Raw genomic sequence first — 22,043 nt, forward strand, 5'->3', positions numbered from 1 at the left:
TCATAATCGCAAAAGGCAACGAGCAATTAATTTGACAAATAATAAAAAAAATTAAATTGAATTAAACTTTATTAATCGTGCTCATTCTATGATTTTCCCATCGCTATTCGATGCTGCCTCGAGCCTCCTCCTTTTTCTCTCATTATCCTCTGTTGCTTTTTCATGGCACACACATAATAATCACTCGCAAAAACACGATTGATTACAACTGCGTGCGCTAATCAGCAAGGTTCGATGTTCGTATGGCATTTTACACGGTACTCTCGACGATTATTCGCACTCGGATACAATTTACTCAATGCTTGAAATTCACTTGACATGATGATTCAGTCGCGATGTTTGTTGGCGACAAATACAAATTATAATTAAAGATAAATATCCATAAACTGTATTCAAATGTACATTAACGCTTTTTGTCGACATTGTGATAGATTTCGATCGAATGAACTGCATAAAACAATGCCTTTCAACAATACCAGACGTCAAACAATTTATTAAGCGACAATTTTAAAACACGTCAATATATTAAACATGTCATTAAATGTACTCTCTGTACTTTTTAATTAAAAGCGTTATATAACAATGCTCGATTCCAAAATCAATATGTTTTGTATTTGGAAATTTTCCTGAATAACATCGACAGCTAATACTAGCTGATTCGAGTTAATTAATATACAAAACACCATCCAAAAATATGCAATCAAAATTTATCCGCGATATTGTTTCTATTTTTTTTTTTTTTTTCAAAGAATAAATCGGAAGCTGAAATGCCTGTTTCGATAAATAATCGTCACTTGTAAATCTCAAATTTATATATTACTAATAATCACAATGAATAATTACACATTTGACGTCTTTTAATATTATACGCGAATTAAACGTTAATTGCAAGGAACGTATTTGACAGTTTCTAGTACGACTTGACATTTCGTCGCGATGACAGCTCATGATATAATACGACCTGTCAAAGAGTACGACTCGCGCTACACGTGCCAGTCTTCCCCTACCCTTTCCGAGGCTCGCCGCATGAATGGCGAGGCCGCAAGGCCGCCGGGCCGATCATAAACAATGACGTACTACTGCTGTCTGCCTTGCTATTCACGCGCGAGACAGAGGCGAGACAGAAGCGGAGAAGAGAGGGAAGACTGTACGCTATGCGTAAACGCGCTAATTTTATGTCGAAAGATTTCACGTTTATTTCTTTCAAGTAAGAGTAATTTACTAATTTATCTCGCGAGATAAATTTTAATTATATATTTTCAAATTCCATCTTAACTAATAATTTATTAATTTGTCTCGCGTACTATTAATTGCCAATATCGGAATAGTATTAATTGCTGAAATATCCAAATGCGAAATGTATCGAATCTCAACTTCGGAATTGAGCGGCGTTATTAATTGATTTAACTAAAAAATATAGTTGTATCTAATTATATATTTTAATATTTATTACTGTATATAAATATTCGGCGTTTGTACATATAGATGATTCGTTAAAGCAGAAATCTATTTATTTATTATTTAGTATATTCCAACATTTTTCAATCGCGTAACGAAAATTTAGCACCCTTATTTTCCATATTGTTGTTGTTGTTTATAGTCTTGTTATTGTTCGCATAGCAATACTCGAGTGGGAAGATAGTGATTATTTCAACGTCATATTATGTTTCGAAATACTATCGCGACAAGACTAGAAGATGTCAAACAAAATTTTGTCTTTCTCTAATTAATATCTTTCAGGATTCATAAGTAACTCGTAAACGATAATTATTAATCGAAACAGGCATTTCGCGCGATTTATTTATTTAAAGTAATATAATAAATCGTATTTGTTGGTAACAAATGTCACAATCCTATCGAGTGAATTTCAAACGGATCGTAACACCGCATCGTGTGTGATTAATATCAGGAGTGCCGTGTAAAATTCCGTGCATTTATCAAATCATGTTAATTAGTGCACGGAATTCCAATTAATCATAGTTTCACGAGTGAATATTGTGTGAGTACCATGAAGAAGCAATCGATGATGATAAGAAAGGAGAAGGCCCGGGAAAGCATCGGGCAACGATGAAACAATCTTGAGGTGAGCAAAATTTAATAGTAGAAAATTAAATAAATAAGTTATTTAATTTTCTATTTGTGAAATTAATTGCTCGTTTAGCTCTGTGATAATTCTACATCAAATCGTATAGCATATGATGCATATAAAATATCCTTCTTATTTTTAAATACTTAAAGTATTTATCACAAAATATTTATAATAATTAACATTCTATTAAAAATACATATAAAATATTCCAACTTTGTCTTTAATTTATAATTATTTAAATTCTTTATACAAGAAGTACAATATTTATTTATTGCACTATGTAAAAATCTTTTTTCCGAACATTTTTTAAATTAAATATTTAGAAGTGATTGAACAATTTTTTATTGCGCGTAGCAATTATTTTTTGGAAATATTTATTATTTTGGACATTGCTATATAATTTCAATACATTTGTATGTTACAAATCAACATTCTATGCTGCAACTCCGCATCATCGTGTGTTGGTGAGTCAAAAATATAACGTACAAATTATTACTTTTATCTAATTTTAAGATAATATAAATCACGAAAATTTTGTAAAAATTACATATATCAAATATGCAAATAAAAAAAAAAGAGATATGTATAAGGCAAGAAAAATTGAAAAAACAGAATTGAACTTTTTCTGAAAATTATAAATATATAAAAATTTTAATTCTCAATAATATATGTGTCAATAAAAATTATATATTTATTTTTATAAATTTCTTATGACACACATATATGGATTTATTATATTCATTTCTTAATTATTATTAATAATTATTATTATACGATAAAAAAATTAAAATAATTCAAATTAATAAAAACATAATGTTATATTATATATATATATATATATATATATATATATATATATATGAGATGAATATAATGTGTGTCGTAGAGATTCAAATTCTCTTGAAAAGGTAGAATTAGTTTATAATAATTTCATACGATAAAGGGAGTTGTATAAATACAAAATTCATTCTTTGCTTTGCGTAAAGCATTATGAGAGAAAATAGCTATAGGGTTACAGCTATTTACATGTCTATTAATCACGACATATTGAAGCACATATACATATGACAAGCCATCCTAATTACGCGAAACATTCATCTAGGTTAGCTAAACACTCAACGCTGCATATGGTTCCACATTAAGCGTGTATATATACATCCACGGCTTCGTGCCGTAGTGCATCGCTAATATAAACCGTAGTTCAAGCACTATAGCTAGTAATTAGGTGCTCATCTATAGCTGGATCAATTATTTCGATATACCTGCAATACTCGATCATTGATGCCGCAGATTTTGAAATCTCGCGGAAGCTTGCGGTTAAAATATTCGATCAAATATAATTTTAATTATGACTTTCATAATTAAATTAATTAACATTGACAAGCAATTAAATAACAAATAAGCATTCTACAGAAACGTAAATTTATACCTACATATATATATAAGCCATTAATTAATTTTATACTATTTTAAGAACACAATATCTCTTATAAATTTTGTTATAAAGTTCGACAAAATTTAATGGCATAATGCGATCTTTAAAAAAAAACGATGTAAAATAGCTACAAAAATTAATAATTTATCAAATTGTGTTATAACCATGATGTCCTAATAAAAGGTACTTTATATATTTCATATATATATATATGTATATATATATATATGTTTATCGCGTTTTATGCCATGCGTCTTTACTGTCAAAAATTTGGCACACGTTCCAGTTTGACATTCGCGGTATAATAAATTGTTCTCACCTCTGTGTTAATACCGCCATTAATATATTTAATGCATAGTACGGTGCAACGCCTCGTTATACGGCTCGTGCATTTGGAGGGCCCGTATAGATTATGAAGTACATTGATTTATGGACCAGCATCTGGTCTCGTTAAGTAAATATACATATTTCGCACATATCGCGTTACACCCATTAAGCATTTGCGCTTGCATGATCGATTGAGTAACGGTTATGTGCATTTTATTAATTAAACCGCGAGCAGAAAACTCGCGATAATATTCTTTATCGTTCTATTACGATTTGAAAGCTAGATATCACGATAACATTTTTTTAAACAACTTTTTTCGATAATTAGAAAGTTTCTCTCATCAAAATATATAATATATTTATAAATAGAATTTCAGAAATCACGAATTACATGGATCGTTTAAATGGTATTAAGAGAAATTAATACTGTCTAAATTCAATTATTCAGTTGACAAAAAGTATCGATCATATGAAAAAGCTGACGGCATTCGCTTTGCCGAGCAAGGGTCATCGACCCTATTGAGTCTACAATTTTCCCTCACTCATTCGTTCCTTCCTCGGCGTTTTTCCACTCGCTCGATTGCGCTCGGACACGCTCGCACATACATATGTATACATATATGTACATATATATGTATATACGTGCACAATTGCATGCGCGAATATTCTACTTACAAGGAGCAACACCGGAGGAAATATACGTACTCTGTATGTCGGAAAATATCGAAGCAGAAAATTGTGCATTGGGATTGCTCGGGATTTCATAGATATTTTCGCTCCAGAGGAGTGAGTAGTAGGTTCCTTCAAGAGAGGATAGCTCGAAGATCGAGAGGACAAGAGGACAGCGAAGTGGATGAGCACGGATCCACTGACATAGCCCTTTCTCGATAACAAGAAAGGGAAGAGAGAAGGTCTCGAAATCTTCACAGCAAATACATACGAATACGTTTTTATATACATATGTATATACATATATATTTCGAAAGTTTCCCCTAAGAGATCGATTATATATAAATTTTGTTAGGTATAGAAATTATTTCTTTTGCAATTATAACATATTACTTATCTTATTATTTGTGTATTAATAAATACTAATAAATATAATAAAATGTGAATAACAAATTTATAAAATAATAATTGTAAATCGACAGTAAGAATTAAATCGTTTGCTTAACATTTTATTTGCTTTCACCGCAAAATTCTCAGAATTTAAGTTAATTTAATTTATATAAATTTTGTTAGGTATAGAAATTATTTCTTTTGCAATTATAACATATTACTCTTATTATTTTTGTATTAATAAATACTAATAAATATAATAAAATGTGAATAACGAATTAATAAAATAATAATTGTAAATCGACAGTAAGAAATATTAAATCGTTTGCTTAAAATTTTATTTGCTCCCACCGCAAAATTCTCAGAGTTTAAGTTAATTTAATTTTGTCTGAAAAATTTACGATAGGGAACCGTGGACAATGTCCGTGTTCGCGCATTAACGTTTAAATGCTTGTTTTACTATTGTGTCGTCGCGCTGTTCTAAACCAGCCGTAAAGTAAGCGTTTAGAAAAAGTACAAAAAAGAGCAGCTAATTTTACGGTAGTTACGTATGTAAACATTAGTATTTTTCGCGCGAAAAAATAGGCGAAACTCGACGGGCTGCATTGGACACTTCCGAAGTTAAATACTCTTTCTAAAATTCTGCGGCCGGAATTGCTATTCACATCGAGAAATGTATGAAAACCGGCGTGATAAAAACGTTATTTAATTATATAATTATTTAATATGTTTACAATTTTTTTAAGATAAAATTATATAATAAAACAATGAAATAACTAATAAAATAATACAACAATGAAATATAAGCGTCATTTATTAATATAGACCAAAAGTTTGTAATTATATTTATAAAAAACGAGAGAGACTCGCGTGATATTAAAAGTATTAATATGTGACAAATTTTTATTTCAAGATTATAAATTATTCCATTTATATATAAATGCAAAATATCCATTTAATTTTTTCTTTTAATATAAAGTAGATAAAACACTTTAGCGTGAAGAGCCGCCGGACAACGAATTCAATCGCGATGTGATTCGATTTCTTTCGCGGTGCACGACGGGAATAATATCGTTCGAGAGAGGAGCTCGAGAATTTCCTCTCGCGAGAGATGAAACTTGGTGAAAATTCGATAGCCCCGCGGCCGTTAATTAGCGCCCAATTATCGCAGCGAGAGTCTGCAGATGGTGCGAGATCCGATGGGAATTTCTTCCAGACAGAATTCAATCGGGATAGTGAGAGGTGAGAGGTCTAAAGAGAGTTCAAAGTTTTTTAGGGAACCATTCGCGAACCGAGCGAGATTGGTGACGCGATAAAGTAATTTAGTAGTGATTAGAACGACTGTCTATGTCAACTTCGATCGATTGGCTTGAAAGCTAAAACACAGAACCGTCTCAATTCCTATATGTTAAATTGGATCGTTGAATTTAATTAGGATGAGAGGGTATTTTCAAATTGACATTATACAAATGATCAAATAATAATTTCTAATTGTTTTACCGACTTTGAGTTCAAGAACTTTTCTTTTTATTGGCTATACAGATTGAAAAATTCTTCTGCACAATTAAAATACTGATAATATATAATAAACAGGAAGCGCTGTAATTTCGTATAAAGAAACAATAAAAGTTAAAAAATTATAGTTTTTTTATCGGCCTCTTGCATCACACAGCTCATAACAACACTTATTTAATACAAAAGTTCTGAAGTTTATTTGTACGCAAAATATGACGCTCCCAATAGAGATGGCATGAGAGAATAATGCAGAAGTAATAAAAATGAGATTAAAAGCCTGTATCAAAAGATTCGTACTTGAATTAATTATGTACGTATATTTGCGTGCAGAATCGAAGTCGAGGCATAAAACAGCAAAAATTAATTGCCGGACAGCGCTTCCCATTCATTATTATCAGTACTTTCATTGTGAAAGATTTTCCAATCTGTATTATTCAATAAAAAGTGAATCTAACCAACTTAAAATCGGTAAAACAGAACAACGCGTCCCCTTAAATTTACAAACTTAATATAAAATATAATGAAATTATATAATTAAATAAAAAGTGAAAATTTAAATTAGGGCATTAGCCAAATAAAATTTAAATACGTAGCTTTCTGTATAATTATAGAAATAAAAGTAGTTAAAAATTAATATTATATAAATAAATATTATACAAATATCCTTCCGTACCAACAACTTGATTTTCTCATCTCGGCTGCTTTCACAAAAAGTTGTCGTATAAATTCGAGAATTGTTTTAGCCGGCAATTATGCATCGGTGCAAACAGTGGAAATAAATTCAAGCTCGACTACGAACAAAATGCTTATGCGCGAGCTGCATTTTTGTGTTGGCGGCGGCGAACGTAAATGAAGTTTAGATTTATGTGTTTTTCGGTATGCTTCGCCACGAGATGGAAGGGAGGGGGATGCAGCACAGGGGTAGGGGGAGGAATGTCGGAGTTGTTTTCGGGAGCGGAGTCGATAGCGCTTCTCCTCTCCCTCTCTCTAGATGCAGCTTCTCCCTCTGCGACGATGCAGCTTCATCCCCTTCTCTCATCCCGGGTGTATCCGAGAGGGATGGAAAAGTGCATTTGCTTGAAAAGTTGCTATCCGGGATCGCGAATGATCCTTTCGTTTCGAGTCGAGAAGCTGCCCCGTCGAGAATTTCGAGCTACGTCGCGGCAATTAATGTTCGCGAATTGAATCGGTGATCTCGAAGAGAAAGCGAGACGAACGCGAACGTTGACGAGGTCGCGAAGTTTTGCGCTGGGGAAGTTAAAAAAAAAAAAAACGATGCCGATGATAAGCGATGACGGCGTTCTCGGCGATTACGTTATCGCCGTTGATTAAAGAAGAAGCGAGAAATTTCTGATGGAATTTGGCTCGACACAAATTGCCGTTGCTTAATAATTCGCGATGTTTTCGCGAAGAGAAGCCGGCCTCGCCGAGTCAAAAATAAAAGTCTTTCTCGGGGACGATCAAACAACCTTGCCGGAAGCTTCCCCGGTTCTCCCGAAACTTTTCTAACTCTCTAACTAATGGCTCAAGAGAGATACGGAAAAAAGTTATATTGTTATTACGCATCCCGAAGGAACTTGTAACTATACAAAGTTTAAACAGAGAGACGCGGTCAACCATAGACTATAATTTCTTTCCCATGTGATTTGACAACGAGTGCTGTGTTATTTAGCACTTCGACCGACGATATCCTAAAAAATCGATTTCTCCCGCCGAAAACTGGAAGCAAACGCGCTGTCGTAAAAGTTGACTTCGCGGAGGATAACGATAACTGTTTCGGTTCATATATGACGCATGTCAAAACGGTGATCGGATACGAACATTTCGCTCGCAAATGCAACGAAAGCGTCGCTTTTCCCAGATATATACAGAAACAAACTACCATATTTCCCGATTGACACGTTTCCGAGACTCGCGTTTTTACTAAAAACCGCAAGCTATTCACAAGTTTATACGACGCTGTCGTCAGGATATCGCTGATACCGAATTGTTGATCCGATAATTTATCCGAGCGAGGAAAAAGGAATTTCCTTCACTTTCGATTGAATCATTCTTTCTGCAAATATGTATAAATTGTGAACAATAACGAACGAGCGAACTAGAAGGTGGCAGAATTGTGTGCGCAGAGAGAGAATAGTATATTGTGTATCAAGTGCGGAAAGTTGACAATTGGTCACGAGTGCGACCATCCCACACGAGTGAACAATTGTCAATCCGCACGTGATACACATACTATTTTGTATTACAAGTGCAGGCAAAGTGGCACTTTGTGTGCGCGAGGTGGCCGATCGCACGCCGCCATCTTGCGACGGCACGGTGCGGGAATAGCCGTGTTCAAAGTCACTGTCCACGGCTGAAGCCGTGGGCAATAACTTTAAACGCGGCTCAGCCGTAGGCAATGGTTTTGAATGCGGATTCACTCACCGCGTCGCCGCTAGATGACGGCGTGGGAAATCGGCCGCTTTTTGCACAGAAAACACGCACACAAAGTCCACTTTGCCTGCACGTGTAATACAAAAATATTTGTAAGACAGTGTTTATATATACGGGAAAAATTTCGCGGAAAAATTTACTTCACGCGGAAATCTTGTAACCGTCTGAAAAATCTGATTTATTGTAATCGGTCGGTGTATATATCGCGCGCGTTGTATATTTATGGCAAACGCGAGCTTTTATTCGTAACAGAGGGAGAAAGAGAAAAGAAGCAAAACTTCGCTGTTTTCTCGCCCGGGAATCCGATTTATTTAAATAACAACGTGGGATTGGAGAACAAAAAGAAGCTAAAAAAATGATCAGTCACCTGGGGCGTAACGTGGATTAGACACGCTAAACTTTGTTATTCGGTATCGACGAATCGAGGAGAGTCAAACTGACGAGGGCAAGCGAGCTTGAAATGCAAAAAATGAGGAAAGTAAAGACTGCGGATGAGAGTGAGAAAATAATGGAGCGGAAAAAGAGACACGGAGAGGGAAAAGGGAGACCTGATGACGCTACGAGCGTTGAATAAAAAAAGGGAGAGAGAAATTGAGCAGTAAAAGAAGATATAATGAACAAGAACTATTAGTTCGAACAATGAAGAAGCGTAAAAACTAGATATAGCGTAAAGAGCAAAGCAAACTTAGGCTAGATTCAAAATAACAAGAGAGAAAGATAAACGACGAACAATAAATTAACAAAAACAAAGGGTAAGAAAAATAGAAGATAACAAAAGAGAGAATTTCAGCTAAATTTGAAATCTGGCCGTAAACAAAGAAAGAAAAATAAGGAGCAAAAAATTAGAACTCGTTTAAGACAACGGGAAGAAACGAATACACAAAATTTTTGAAGAAGCGAAGTTGAGAAATAACGAGGCAGGGTCGAAGGATAGATAAGGGTAGATCGCAAGTGGCGTTTGATAAGCGTATAAGTGATACGCAACTGTCAAGATAAAAAATAGGGGAGTCGGGGTAAGAGTGCGAACAAGGTGTTTGCAGATAACAGGGTCGTCGACAGGATCGGTACCGTTGCTATCAATTTATTCTCGACGTATTGACTCGCCGTTCGTCTGACTCGCTCGGAAGAACGTGACTCTGGAAACCATCGTCGTGAAATCTCATTTTCTATCTATCGATGGCAAATGCAGGAAAAGAGAAAAAGAGACAGAGAGAGAAGTTCAAATACATAATTTTTTCATGAAATTTAAATTGACGAAACACTAGAGAGAAAATAAAGAAAATTATAGTCTGCAGTCAAGTGTGCATTAATACTAAAACTGTAACTGAAGGAAAGAACAGAACTGCTTGAAAATTAACAATCTCTCCCTTTTCTCATAAGCACGCATTATTTAAAAATAATTTCTCATATTGGTTAAAATTCTTTTCTAAATATACGTCTACATAAGGTAAAACGTAAACTAAAATAAAGATTTGTTTTTCAATTTTATCGGAATTCAAACAAACCATTAATCATATATTTTATGTTGCTCCATTATTCATGAGATCAAGATCGACGCTTGTGCACAAATAGTTTCTCTATTCAGAAATAATTGTTTAATTCTCGTATTTTCTTACTGCATCTGAAAACGTACCGAATAATATTTACGTATCATCCATTTCGCAATATCTTTTCCTTTCTTTTTTTAAGCAATTTCATTGCCTGCACAATTAATCAAGTTTGCAGACTAACTGGCGACGTACTTTGCCGCACAGTTTAATTCGTTTTCGTGCTCGGGCAAGGAGAAGTAATTTCGCTTGCGGATTCGTCGATATGTATGGGGTCGATTTTGCGGCATAATTAAATTCGCGCAACTCGGCACATACGGGAAAAGCTTCCGCAGGTACTTCGCTATTTCGTCGGTGAGTAAATCGTGCAAGTATCGTACCACATGCGCCTCTGTGTAAGAACTACACAGTTTCGTATCGGAGGGAATATTACATGACGAGATCTCTCTCCATATTTCGAGGCATAGTCAATATTGTTACGCTATTTTTATTTTTCTCCAATATATTGCAAAGAAAATATAATAGAAATTATGAATAATATATGAATAAAAAATTTATTTCTTTTATGAATATTATATTTTTCTTACACTTGCGTTTGATGAATATTACAGATATTTTTCACGTTCAAATTTTGCGATATTCTTCTACACATTACGAAATATTATTTTCGCATGTATGGACAGTGAATCGAATATAAAAGTAACTTTTATAGATAGAAAATAATGAAGAAAACAAACTTGTATATTTACTGTATATTTTTGCAATTAAAAATTACAATTTAAATTATAGTCGGAAGATTTGCTCTATTGTGTAAATTGTGAGAAAATGTTTATCGTCTCATTTCTATTGATCAACTATTTATATTAATATTTATGTCTGTCCATTTTTATATAAAAATGACATTAATCGAGAAATATGTAAGTAAATGGATATTTTCGAGTAAATACTTGAATAATATAATTTATTAGCGATATTTATTTTATATATAATATATTCCACAAATATGGTAGGCGCAATTTATCTCTCTCTCTCTCTCTCTCTCTCTCTCTCTCTCTCTTTCTCTCTCTCTTGTTTGACATAATTATTCATCCACCAATCGATTGAGCCGACAACCCGATCGATAAATCACTCGTAATTTTCGAGCCCGTGTATTATTCGCGCACAATTCGCGCATGTAAAAGCATTCCATCTTTCTCCCCTTTTTTCGTTTTACCGTTTCGTTATATCTTTTAAAAAGTGGATTTATTTTTATGTAGAGAATGTTTAAAATCCAGAAAAGAGATAACATTGGATTACGTTAAAGGGAAATTTACGATGAAAGTTCTGACGTTAAAAAAAAGTTACTTTTTATGTGTGTTACATGAAAGCGTACATCGCAAAACCTGGATTTCGTTATCACTGCGTGTCGCACATGTAGCACATTGCACCAAGAGCAAATCGGTTAGCTACATGTTATATGTTAGTTATATATCTGTGTCAAAGCACTGCTACGAGACTACGAGATCAGGAACGACTGCGCTCTAAATAACAAAATTAGTATCGTCGCCCCAAATTTCTTATCAATTTCGAAAGATTGTTCTATTTTATATATAAATATATATTTTTCTAAAATAAGATGACAGAATGTATATATATTATAAATGTATTTTTTATTTATATCAATTAAAAATTAAAAACTAAGCTTTTGATCGATTTATACATATATCTAGATATTGAAAGGTAATTTGCATAATATGACATTTTAAAATAAAATTATTAACAATAACTTTAAGAAAGTAGCAAATTTTCCAAATAATATTTTCTTTGTAATCGAGAAAAAATTAAATCTTATCTGCATATAATATCAGGGTGTCCAGCAAACTCAATGAAAAAAATTCCCTGACTTTTTCAGATTTTCCAAGACCAAAAATTAATTTTTTCTCTGACATTTTAGTATTATATTTTAAGTATATAATTTGCATATATCTATATAATAAATCAATTAAATTGAAATCAAATAATACGACGATGAAAATATAAATTAACGAATCGATTTTTAACAACACAGAAAATTAGCGTGCTGGGAGTCAAGAAAAAGTTTATATTTATTTAATAAAAAAAGATTTCAAATTATTGAGACAAATGTAGAATAATGTAAAAAAATTCAGATAAATAGTAAAATTTCCTGACAATTTTAGATTTATAAAATTCCTGACAATACCCGGTTTTCCAGATTTCCCTGATCGCTAGACACCCTAAATATTATTTAAATCCCTGTTCGGACAATATTTGTCAATTCTCATTCATACATTAATTAATAACACTATCTACAGAATTAAAAACGGGAAGCAAACACGATCCGGATAAATAGTAAAATTTCCTTGATAATTCCAGATTAAAAAAATTCCCTGACAATGCTCGATTTTCCAGATTTCTCTGACTACTAGACACCCTGAATATTATTTAAATCCCTGTTCGGACAATATTTGTTAATTCTCATTCATACATTAATTAATAACGCTATCTACATAATTAAAAATGGTAAGTAAACGCGATCCAGATAAATAGTAAAATTTCCCTGACAATGCTCGGTTTTTCAGATTTCCCTGACCGTTAGAAATTCCTGAATATTATTTAAATCCCTGTTCAGACAATATTTGTCAATTCTCATTCATTATTAACGCTATCTGATGGATGGAAAACGGGAAGCAAACGCGAGGGGCTCGCGTGGAGACGGTCCTGAACGGAACAGGAGTGCGCGCCGACACTAACAACAGCCGGGGGTTGCCCTCGAGAGTAGAGGGTGGTTTCGACATTGAGGGATGGTGCGTCGCTCCGCGAGACGCGCCGGGAATGCTTCGCCGTGTACACGTACAACACATGCACGTGCAGACAGAAATGCAACTCGCGCAACGCGGCCTGCAACCCGACCAGACATCAGTCCGCGAACCGTATGGTTAGGATATGAATCGTGGTATGAATCGACCTACGAATAGCGTTCGACATACGATCTATTTCGCGATTTTATCGGATACGCTATGAAAAGCGTCAAATTCCCGTTCCGTGAGTTTTTCGAGTAATCAGAGAGAGAGAGAAGTGTGCATTGTCAGAATATGATATATTTTTTTAGACGAATTATTTATTCAAACTTTGTAATTAGAGTTCAAAAATTAATTAAAAAATTGCACAAATATAAGGAAAAATTTTATATCTGTCTAAATATTACAGAATTAAAATATATGTGTATTGATGTACTAAATATTTTAATTATAATTAAAATTTAAATTCTCACGATGAGTAATATATTATGAATCTTTAAAAATAAATTAATATAATTGTCGCTCGTATATTGAAAACAAAGTGATAAATATAAGGCCAACTTATCGAGCTGAATATTCGAGATGTTCAGTCAACTACCATTTATTACATGTATAAATTATAAAACTACAGTCATTATATTAAAACTAACGCAAATTACAATCATTCTATAAACGTTTCGACCGCACGCGGTCTTCTTCAGTATAATTATTGAAATATAAATTCTTACAATTCACATAATATCGAAATTTAATTATAGTTATTCAGAATCAAGAGTTTTTGAGTAATTAACGCGTGTTTCAATCCGTCCTGTCCAACAATGTTCGCCTCGATATGATCCCTGATTTTGTTCAGATCTCGGATAGTTTCATCGTTAATATGCGAGAAATTAACCCGTTCCGTAGGCGCTGCGATTTATAAAAAATTACCGATCAACGCATGTCCAAATTATAATATGTATCCCCTACAATTGGTAGTATGCTTACCTATCATCGTTCTTCTTGATAATTTTGCTACTTATTAACAGTTATTAAGGATGACACATAACAAACCAACAATACAGAAAGACAGCTCATTTTAAACTCTACTTGATCGGAGAGCGTGCGTGTTTATATATGATCTAATATCTATGTTTTACTCGTTAATGTCCTATTTGTCCTATTATTATTTCTTGTTCGCTAATATATCCAAAATATCAAAATACGACTCGCTAAGTAACTCAGTATCTTTGTTTAAATTTAGTCCATTTTTTTGTTCCTTGATATGTAGCATCTCAGAAATGAGTCTTTTATAATAATTATTTTCGTTGTCCATGATCTTAACATTGTCCCAATTAAAAGTATGATGTTCATTTATTATGTGTTCAGAAATTACTGAATGTTTCGTTGAGTCCAATCTAATATTATTTTTATGTTCTTTCATTCGCGTCTGCAATTGCCTCTTTGTTTGGCCTACATAAGATGCATTACAATTATTGCAACTGATCTTATAAACCACATTCGAATTGCATGGATGTTTAGTTTTATCTTTCTGCGCTTTAATAATATTATCCAGTTTGTTGATACATCTATACCCTACCATACAATTTTTATTTTTTACCGAGGAAACAATCATTTCTGAGATCCCATCTATATACGGAATGACAAAGAATTTTTTATTGACCGAGTCATTTCCTATACTTTTTGTTCTTTCTATGTTGGCCTGTCTCTCTATAATGCTCCCCTTAGATATGATGTGTTTTATCCGATGATTAATTTTGTTAAAAATCAGATCAAGAGGGTAACCATTGCTTCTGAGTATATTAATAATTAACTCCAAATTTTTATTAAAAAATAGTGGGTGTGATAGCAATAGACATCTGTCTACAAGGTTATATATTATTCCAATTTTGTGGCATAATGGGTGGTTTGAATAAAATGATAACGTCCTTCCTGAGAAGGTTTCTTTTTGATACCAGTCTATATATATTTTGTTATTAATAATTTTAAGTGATAAATCTAAGAAATTCAAGCTATGGTTAACCTCTTGTTCGACCGTGAATTTAAGTCTTTCATGATAGTTGTTAAAATTATTCACAATCTGAGTCATATTAGTCATAGAGGTGGCCACTATTATGTCATCCACATAACGAAAATAAAACAAACATTCCAAATTCAACGCTTTGAGAACTGTATCCTCAAGATCTTGCATAACCAGGTCTGCAATAATTGGTGATAACGGTGACCCCATAGGGGTCCCAAACGTCTGTTTATAAATTATGTCATCAAATGTAAAATATGTAGAAGTCAATATGAATTTTATACCCCCCAAAAATTCGTTTTTCGGTATTTTAGTATTTATTCCAATGTAATCCCATCTATCGTTAATACCGTCAATCGCAAGATCCAGAGGAACGTTCGTAAACAAAGACACCACATCCAAGGAAAACATCCTATCATTCTCATCAATCTTTTTACCAGACAATATGCTGTACAAATCAAAACTATTATTAATATGACTTTTCGCTTTGGGTAGGCTAGTTCGTAAGGTGTTTTGTAAAAACGAAGCCAGCGAGTATAGAGCTGTATCAACCGATGAAACTATGATTCTAACTGGATAGTTTTCCTTATGGATTTTCGGTAATCCATACGCTTTTGGAAGGAGAGAATCACTACAACGTAATTTATAATATTCGTTTTTTGAAATATAATCTTCCTTAAGCCATCTCTTCAACAAATCATTCAAATCGTTCTCTATTTTTTTGCACGGATTTTTTTTAACAATAGTGTAAGTGTTGACATCTTTTAAAACGTTTTCCATTTTGTTAATATAATGAGATCTTTCCATTGCCACCGTAGCATTACCCTTGTCCGCGCGTGTGAATAGAACATTCGGATTGTCTTTACAAAATTTTATTAAATCTCTGTGTGCACCAAGTAATTTTTGTTGACTTACGTCATTTTTATCCTTCGTGTTCAGAAGTTGTGCAAATTTTGGAACCGCGATATTTCTGATCGTTGTGAGATTATTAATATTATTTCGTTTGCTATTACTCTCTATGTCCTTGATGAATTCATGTATCGCTGTTTTTTTACTAATATTCGGAAGACAGAATTTATCACCCATTTGCAACAGATTAGAAACGTTAGGCGGAATGTCTGTGTTGGAAAGATTAACAAACCATTTTTTATTAGTATTTTCCAAAGGGTTAATTGTATCATTGAGAAATTTATTGGCTTCTATGTGTATATTGATCTCCTTGGCATCATTAGTGATTGCCCTGAGAGAATTTTGTGATATTTTCGTCGGTTGTGAAGTTTCAAAATGTAAAGAACAATGTATATCTATAGGTTTGATGCTGTTGATATACTTATAGTGTTGTTTTCTCTTAAGCCAATTGAATTTCTTTTCGTGTGCAGTAACCAATCTGTTGTGGCAATTTTTAAAAGCAATGTTATGATGTTCGAAAATTCTATTCCACGCGAGTACAGGTAAACGATTAAATAACCCGCTGGTGAGATGAAAAATCCTATTTTGTAATGACTCTACCTGTCTATGCAAATCAAAGATTTCAATGCTCATCGCATTTGTTTTGAATTTGTACAACATACTATCTAGTCTTCTGATCGATCTGTGATGAAAAACGTTAAATTTAATGCGGCAAAAACCTTCTAAATGTGTAGGAAAAATATCGCCATTTTTACAATTTCTTAAAAATTCCAATTTTGCTCTCGCTCTTATTAACAAGTAATTCGCATTAATCCATTGTTTAAAATAATCTGCGGTTATTCTTCCAAAAACTCTATGAATAAAATTAAAATTAAAATAGTAATCAGTCCGTTTTGTGTTAAATTGACGCATTGTAAGGCCAGCGTATATTAAAAATAAATTAATACAATTGTCGCTCGTATATTGAAAACAAAGTGATAAATATAAGGCCAACTTATCGAGCTGAATATTCGAGATGTTCAGTCAACTACCATTTATTACATGTATAAATTATAAAACTACAGTCATTATATTAAAACTAACGCAAATTACAATCATTCTATAAACGTTTCGACCGCACGCGGTCTTCTTCAGTATAATTATTGAAATATAAATTCTTACAATTCACATAATATCGAAATTTAATTATAGTTATTCAGAATCAAGAGTTTTTGAGTAATTAACGCGTGTTTCAATCCGTCCTGTCCAACAATGTTCGCCTCGATATGATCCCTGATTTTGTTCAGATCTCGGATAGTTTCATCGTTAATATGCGAGAAATTAACCCGTTCCGTAGGCGCTGCGATTAATAAAAAATTACCGATCAACGTATGTCCAAATTATAATATGTATCCCCTACAATTGGTAGTATGCTTACCTATCATCGTTCTTCTTGACAATTTTGCTACTTATTAACAGTTATTAAGGATGACACATAACAAACCAACAATACAGAAAAACAGCTCATTTTAAACTCTACTTGATCGGAGAGCGGTAATTTTTTATTAATCGCAGCGCCTACGGAACGGGTTAATTTCTCGCATATTAACGATGAAACTATCCGAGATCTGAACAAAATCAGGGATCATATCGAGGCGAACATTGTTGGACAGGACGGATTGAAACACGCGTTAATTACTCAAAAACTCTTGATTCTGAATAACTATAATTAAATTTCGATATTATGTGAATTGTAAGAATTTATATTTCAATAATTATACTGAAGAAGACCGCGTGCGGTCGAAACGTTTATAGAATGATTGTAATTTGCGTTAGTTTTAATATAATGACTGTAGTTTTATAATTTATACATGTAATAAATGGTAGTTGACTGAACATCTCGAATATTCAGCTCGATAAGTTGGCCTTATATTTATCACTTTGTTATGAATCTTTTTTTATACTTGTTCCTGGAAACTTGCGAGGTTTTTCTACACATTTTAGTATAATATTCTGATGTACATCGAAATAAATGTTCGTTCTACAAATGCAAGTTTTCCTAAAAGCCGTGCTATCATCTCAATATTACCGAGATCTGTTAACGAGAGTTTTGAGAGTTTCGCGCGTCGTTTTGTTGAAGAAACACGCCGTAATAATTACGTTAATCGCGATCTGTTCAATTAAATTACTCGATTACGCTATCCGTTGGTTTTTTTTATATCTCATCCTGTTTAATAAAAGATTATAATGTCATGCAGATGCACCGGTTAGACATAACAAGGCATAGAATAAGTAATTTGCAGTTATTGCAGCGTCGAGTAACGCGAAGTAGCAAAACACCCGTTGTTTCCCAAACTCTCTTGCGCTATTTTCTCCTTCTAACATTCTAACATAAAGGTTCAATTACGAGCACTAATGTAAGTTGTTTCTGGTACTTTCTTTTCTATCAAACTTTTCGCGTATCATGTCGCAGGTATAAAAAAACAAGGAACGTTTCTTTATGATATATTTTACGATATATTACTTAACTTGAATTATTTAACTTGGGATTAAAGTTGCTGGATAATGTCAAAAGTTTGAGCATTTTATCTCGTGATAAATTATGAAAGATCGTGAGGAAGATGTTAGAAGGAGATAAAAACATTCACGAATTGAACACATTTCAAAGTAAATCATTTATCGCTTACCTGTTCCACCCACAGGTTCGTCGTCATGATCTGATTCTTCAAGTTCTGTAACAGAAATTGTTTTCTTTGATTAAAAACGAGAACTATATACAATATATATATATATATATATATATATATATATATTTATCATTAGTTTTACAGTCACGTAAATTAATTTGTCACCAATTATCTATTTCTACAGTTTATTCTAATTATTTTCAAATTAATTACGGGTATATCCGTCACAATATTTTCGCAATTTATTCTTGCTCCGATCTTTTATCATTTATTTAAAATAAATTAGGCTCAAATATTAATAATATTAACAATATTAATAATATTAACAATATTATTAATGTTAAATATATTAATATTATTAATAATATTGTTAATATTATTAATAATATTAACAATATTATTAATATTAATAATAAAGACAAATATTAATAATAAAAATAAATGAAACGAGCTAATAATTAGACTAATTACGAACCGAGCTCCTATAAATTGAGGATTTCTTCTCGGAATTATTCCTCATTTCGTACGTTTTGGTCCCATGATTTGGATCATCTTTTTTTCTGATCATTTACTTCTTTCGATCGAATCACGTACCTATCCAACTTTCGATAATGATTTTTACGACGCCATTTGGCAAGCGTTTAGTAATGGGACATTCTATACGACATCCCTCACGTCTCCTTTTTGTGCCTGTCACCGACAGCGCATTGTAATTTCCGGATTCAACGTCGGTCGTCGACTAATTGGACCAACTAGCTGGTCGAGTGCATAGATGGAACTTGCAGCAGTAATCCCAGTTATGGACTGCTGGTATGCGATTTTGGACTTTCCGCTATTTCGTGAATCTCCGACATTCACAATTCAAACCCGCGCCGCACGTGGAATCTGTGCACGCGACTGCTTATATTTGCATACATGTGGAAATCTAAGTCCGATTGAATGCAAACAATGTGTGTAGGTTTACCCTCAAATATTTATGTCATATTGATATACATCATCGTTATTTCACTTCGGATTATTGATTATGTAATTAGTAGAATTAAACTATTCAGAGAGAAAGATATTATCCTTAATATTAATCATCGCAATCCATTATTATAATTCTGGCGACACTAATAATTTATTTAATAATATATTTTATGTATAACATTCTTAGGTAATATTCGGAGTATTGATTTCTCGGCGCAATAATATATTTTTTATCAGCGGTATATTTTTGCATTTACATGTCAAATTATCTTCTCATCGCTCTATATTTTTCGCATCTCAACGCGCGATGAAGATTTGTCTATGGCTCATGAATATTACTGCGCATCATAATAATAAATATATGTACACTCATTATGTTTATGGTTCTGCTGCGACATCGGTGAGAAGATGTCCGACAAGGTAATCACAACACATAGTCGCATCGAGGGCAGGTATTGAATGGATATTCACTGTAGGGTGAATTATTCTCGCGCGATAGGAAGGCGAATTGCATTCACATGCAAATGTAATAATACCGATATAGCTTCGGTCTGTTTCGCTGGATCGCGAATGTAAATGTAACGTAGAGAGTGGATGTATTGTCGGGGTGCTGTCAAGAAGGGTCATCGTTAATATTCACACAAAAAGATTGCTATTTGAGTCATTGTTTAGAATTATAATCGTATATATAGAGACAATATTGAAAGAATTAATTAAAAAAAAAATCAATAAATATGAGTAAGATAATGGGATTAGAATGTATTTATTTTTGGACGGCCAAAATAATTCAGCATTATTTAAAATAATTTATCATGTTCTTTCATGTTTCTCTAGTGATTCAGAGTTTGTAGTTTATATCAGGACTAATGTCCCGGGAAATTTTTTTTATATATACTAATATAAAATTATATAGAAATATGTAAAATTAAACATATAATCGCAAAATTATATATGAAATATGTCCATACATGATTAAATAAAAGTGCTTTTTATATATAATTATATACATTTACATATATATATATATATATATATATATATATATATAAGTATTTCTTCATATATATAAATATATATATTTCATATATTATTTGACATGCATGATTCTATATAATTTATATATAAATTTATATAATTTTATATTATTTATTATGTATAAAAATGGACATATTTCACAATGCATATCTTTACGATTATATGTATAATTATACAATTATTTATATATAATTATATATAAAAAAATTTTTCCCGGAGCCTCATAAAAAAAGCGTTATCTTTTTCTACGGAGGAAAAAATAATATTTGACTTCTGCAAATAGGTACATTGAATTTTCACGAGATTATAGAACTCGGCGGCGACGCGTATTATAAAAGCCGTTAATTAATTCGGGCTCATCCGATATATACGTCCTTGCGCACTTGCCGATTCGTTTGAAATTAATGTCACATCGATTGTGGCTGCAGGAAGTGGAAAACTCACATGTCGGTTTGTACGGTTGAATTTCCGATGCGATGCGAAAACGACTGCATTCGCCGATGCGAATAATCAATCTTGACGCGTTGCGATATCGACTGTCTCCCGTAAAACGGCAGCGATAATAATAATAATAATGGTAATAATCTCGCATGTTATCTTTTCACGGTATACCAATAATTTAATAACGGCAAATTCCATAATAATAGCAATAATAACGCAAAACTAATATAAAACAATATATAGCGTCTTCCATATATATATTTACATTGAAATCATTATTGTGTAGCAGCAATCGCTGCTAACACTAATAATAGTTCGTTATTCGGCTTATAACGTTACCATGAATAATTAATCAACAACAATACTGGCAGCAATTGTTTTATTATTACTGTTAGTTTATTACTAACTATTATTATTATTGTGATTGCAGTCATCAGCTCAGTGCGCTAATCGGTCACGAATACGAACGGTCGAAATAAAAGGACGGTAAACTGTCGGCGCGAACGATCGATTCGCAACGTATTGCCAATTGTGAGTATAAAATGAACGGTAATTAGCAAATTACTCTACATGTAATTAAATTCTGATTGCGGCGGAGGCGCGCGAGTGTACTCATCTACCTGTCCACCCTTCGACCATTAGTGCGAACGCGCAATATATTAATTGATTCGAGCATACGCGACGGCGTTCCAGGTACACAGGTGCGTATTAGTCTCCCGTGTGTGTTGCGGTGTCCGTATGCGGCTCGTAAATGGAAAATTCCTGTCGAGTTACGCGCGTAGACGCAAGAGCACCGTTCCTAA

General features: G+C 32.9%; 1 protein-coding gene and 1 long non-coding RNA gene across 3 annotated transcripts in view; both read right to left on the reverse strand.

The window, feature by feature from the left end:
• The window catches only part of nAChRalpha4 (nicotinic acetylcholine receptor alpha4), a 205,406-nt gene that overhangs the window by 119,163 nt on the left and 64,200 nt on the right, over positions 1-22,043 (reverse strand). For both annotated transcript variants that reach the window (XM_085485293.1, XM_085485292.1), the window contains exon 3: positions 18,796-18,840. In XM_085485293.1, coding sequence (XP_085341419.1) covers positions 18,796-18,840 — 45 coding nt within the window. The remainder of the gene's footprint in view (positions 1-18,795; positions 18,841-22,043) is intronic.
• LOC146722163 (uncharacterized) lies at positions 17,143-17,620 on the reverse strand. Its single transcript, XR_014925309.1, has 2 exons — positions 17,547-17,620; positions 17,143-17,468 (listed from the first exon to the last, which is right to left on the reverse strand). It is a non-coding gene; the product is annotated as an uncharacterized LOC146722163 (long non-coding RNA).

Source organism: Nylanderia fulva, unplaced genomic scaffold (genome assembly GCF_048542155.1).
Source record: "Nylanderia fulva isolate GAGA-0341 unplaced genomic scaffold, ASM4854215v1 Scaffold36, whole genome shotgun sequence".
Lineage (NCBI taxonomy): Eukaryota > Metazoa > Arthropoda > Insecta > Hymenoptera > Formicidae > Nylanderia > Nylanderia fulva.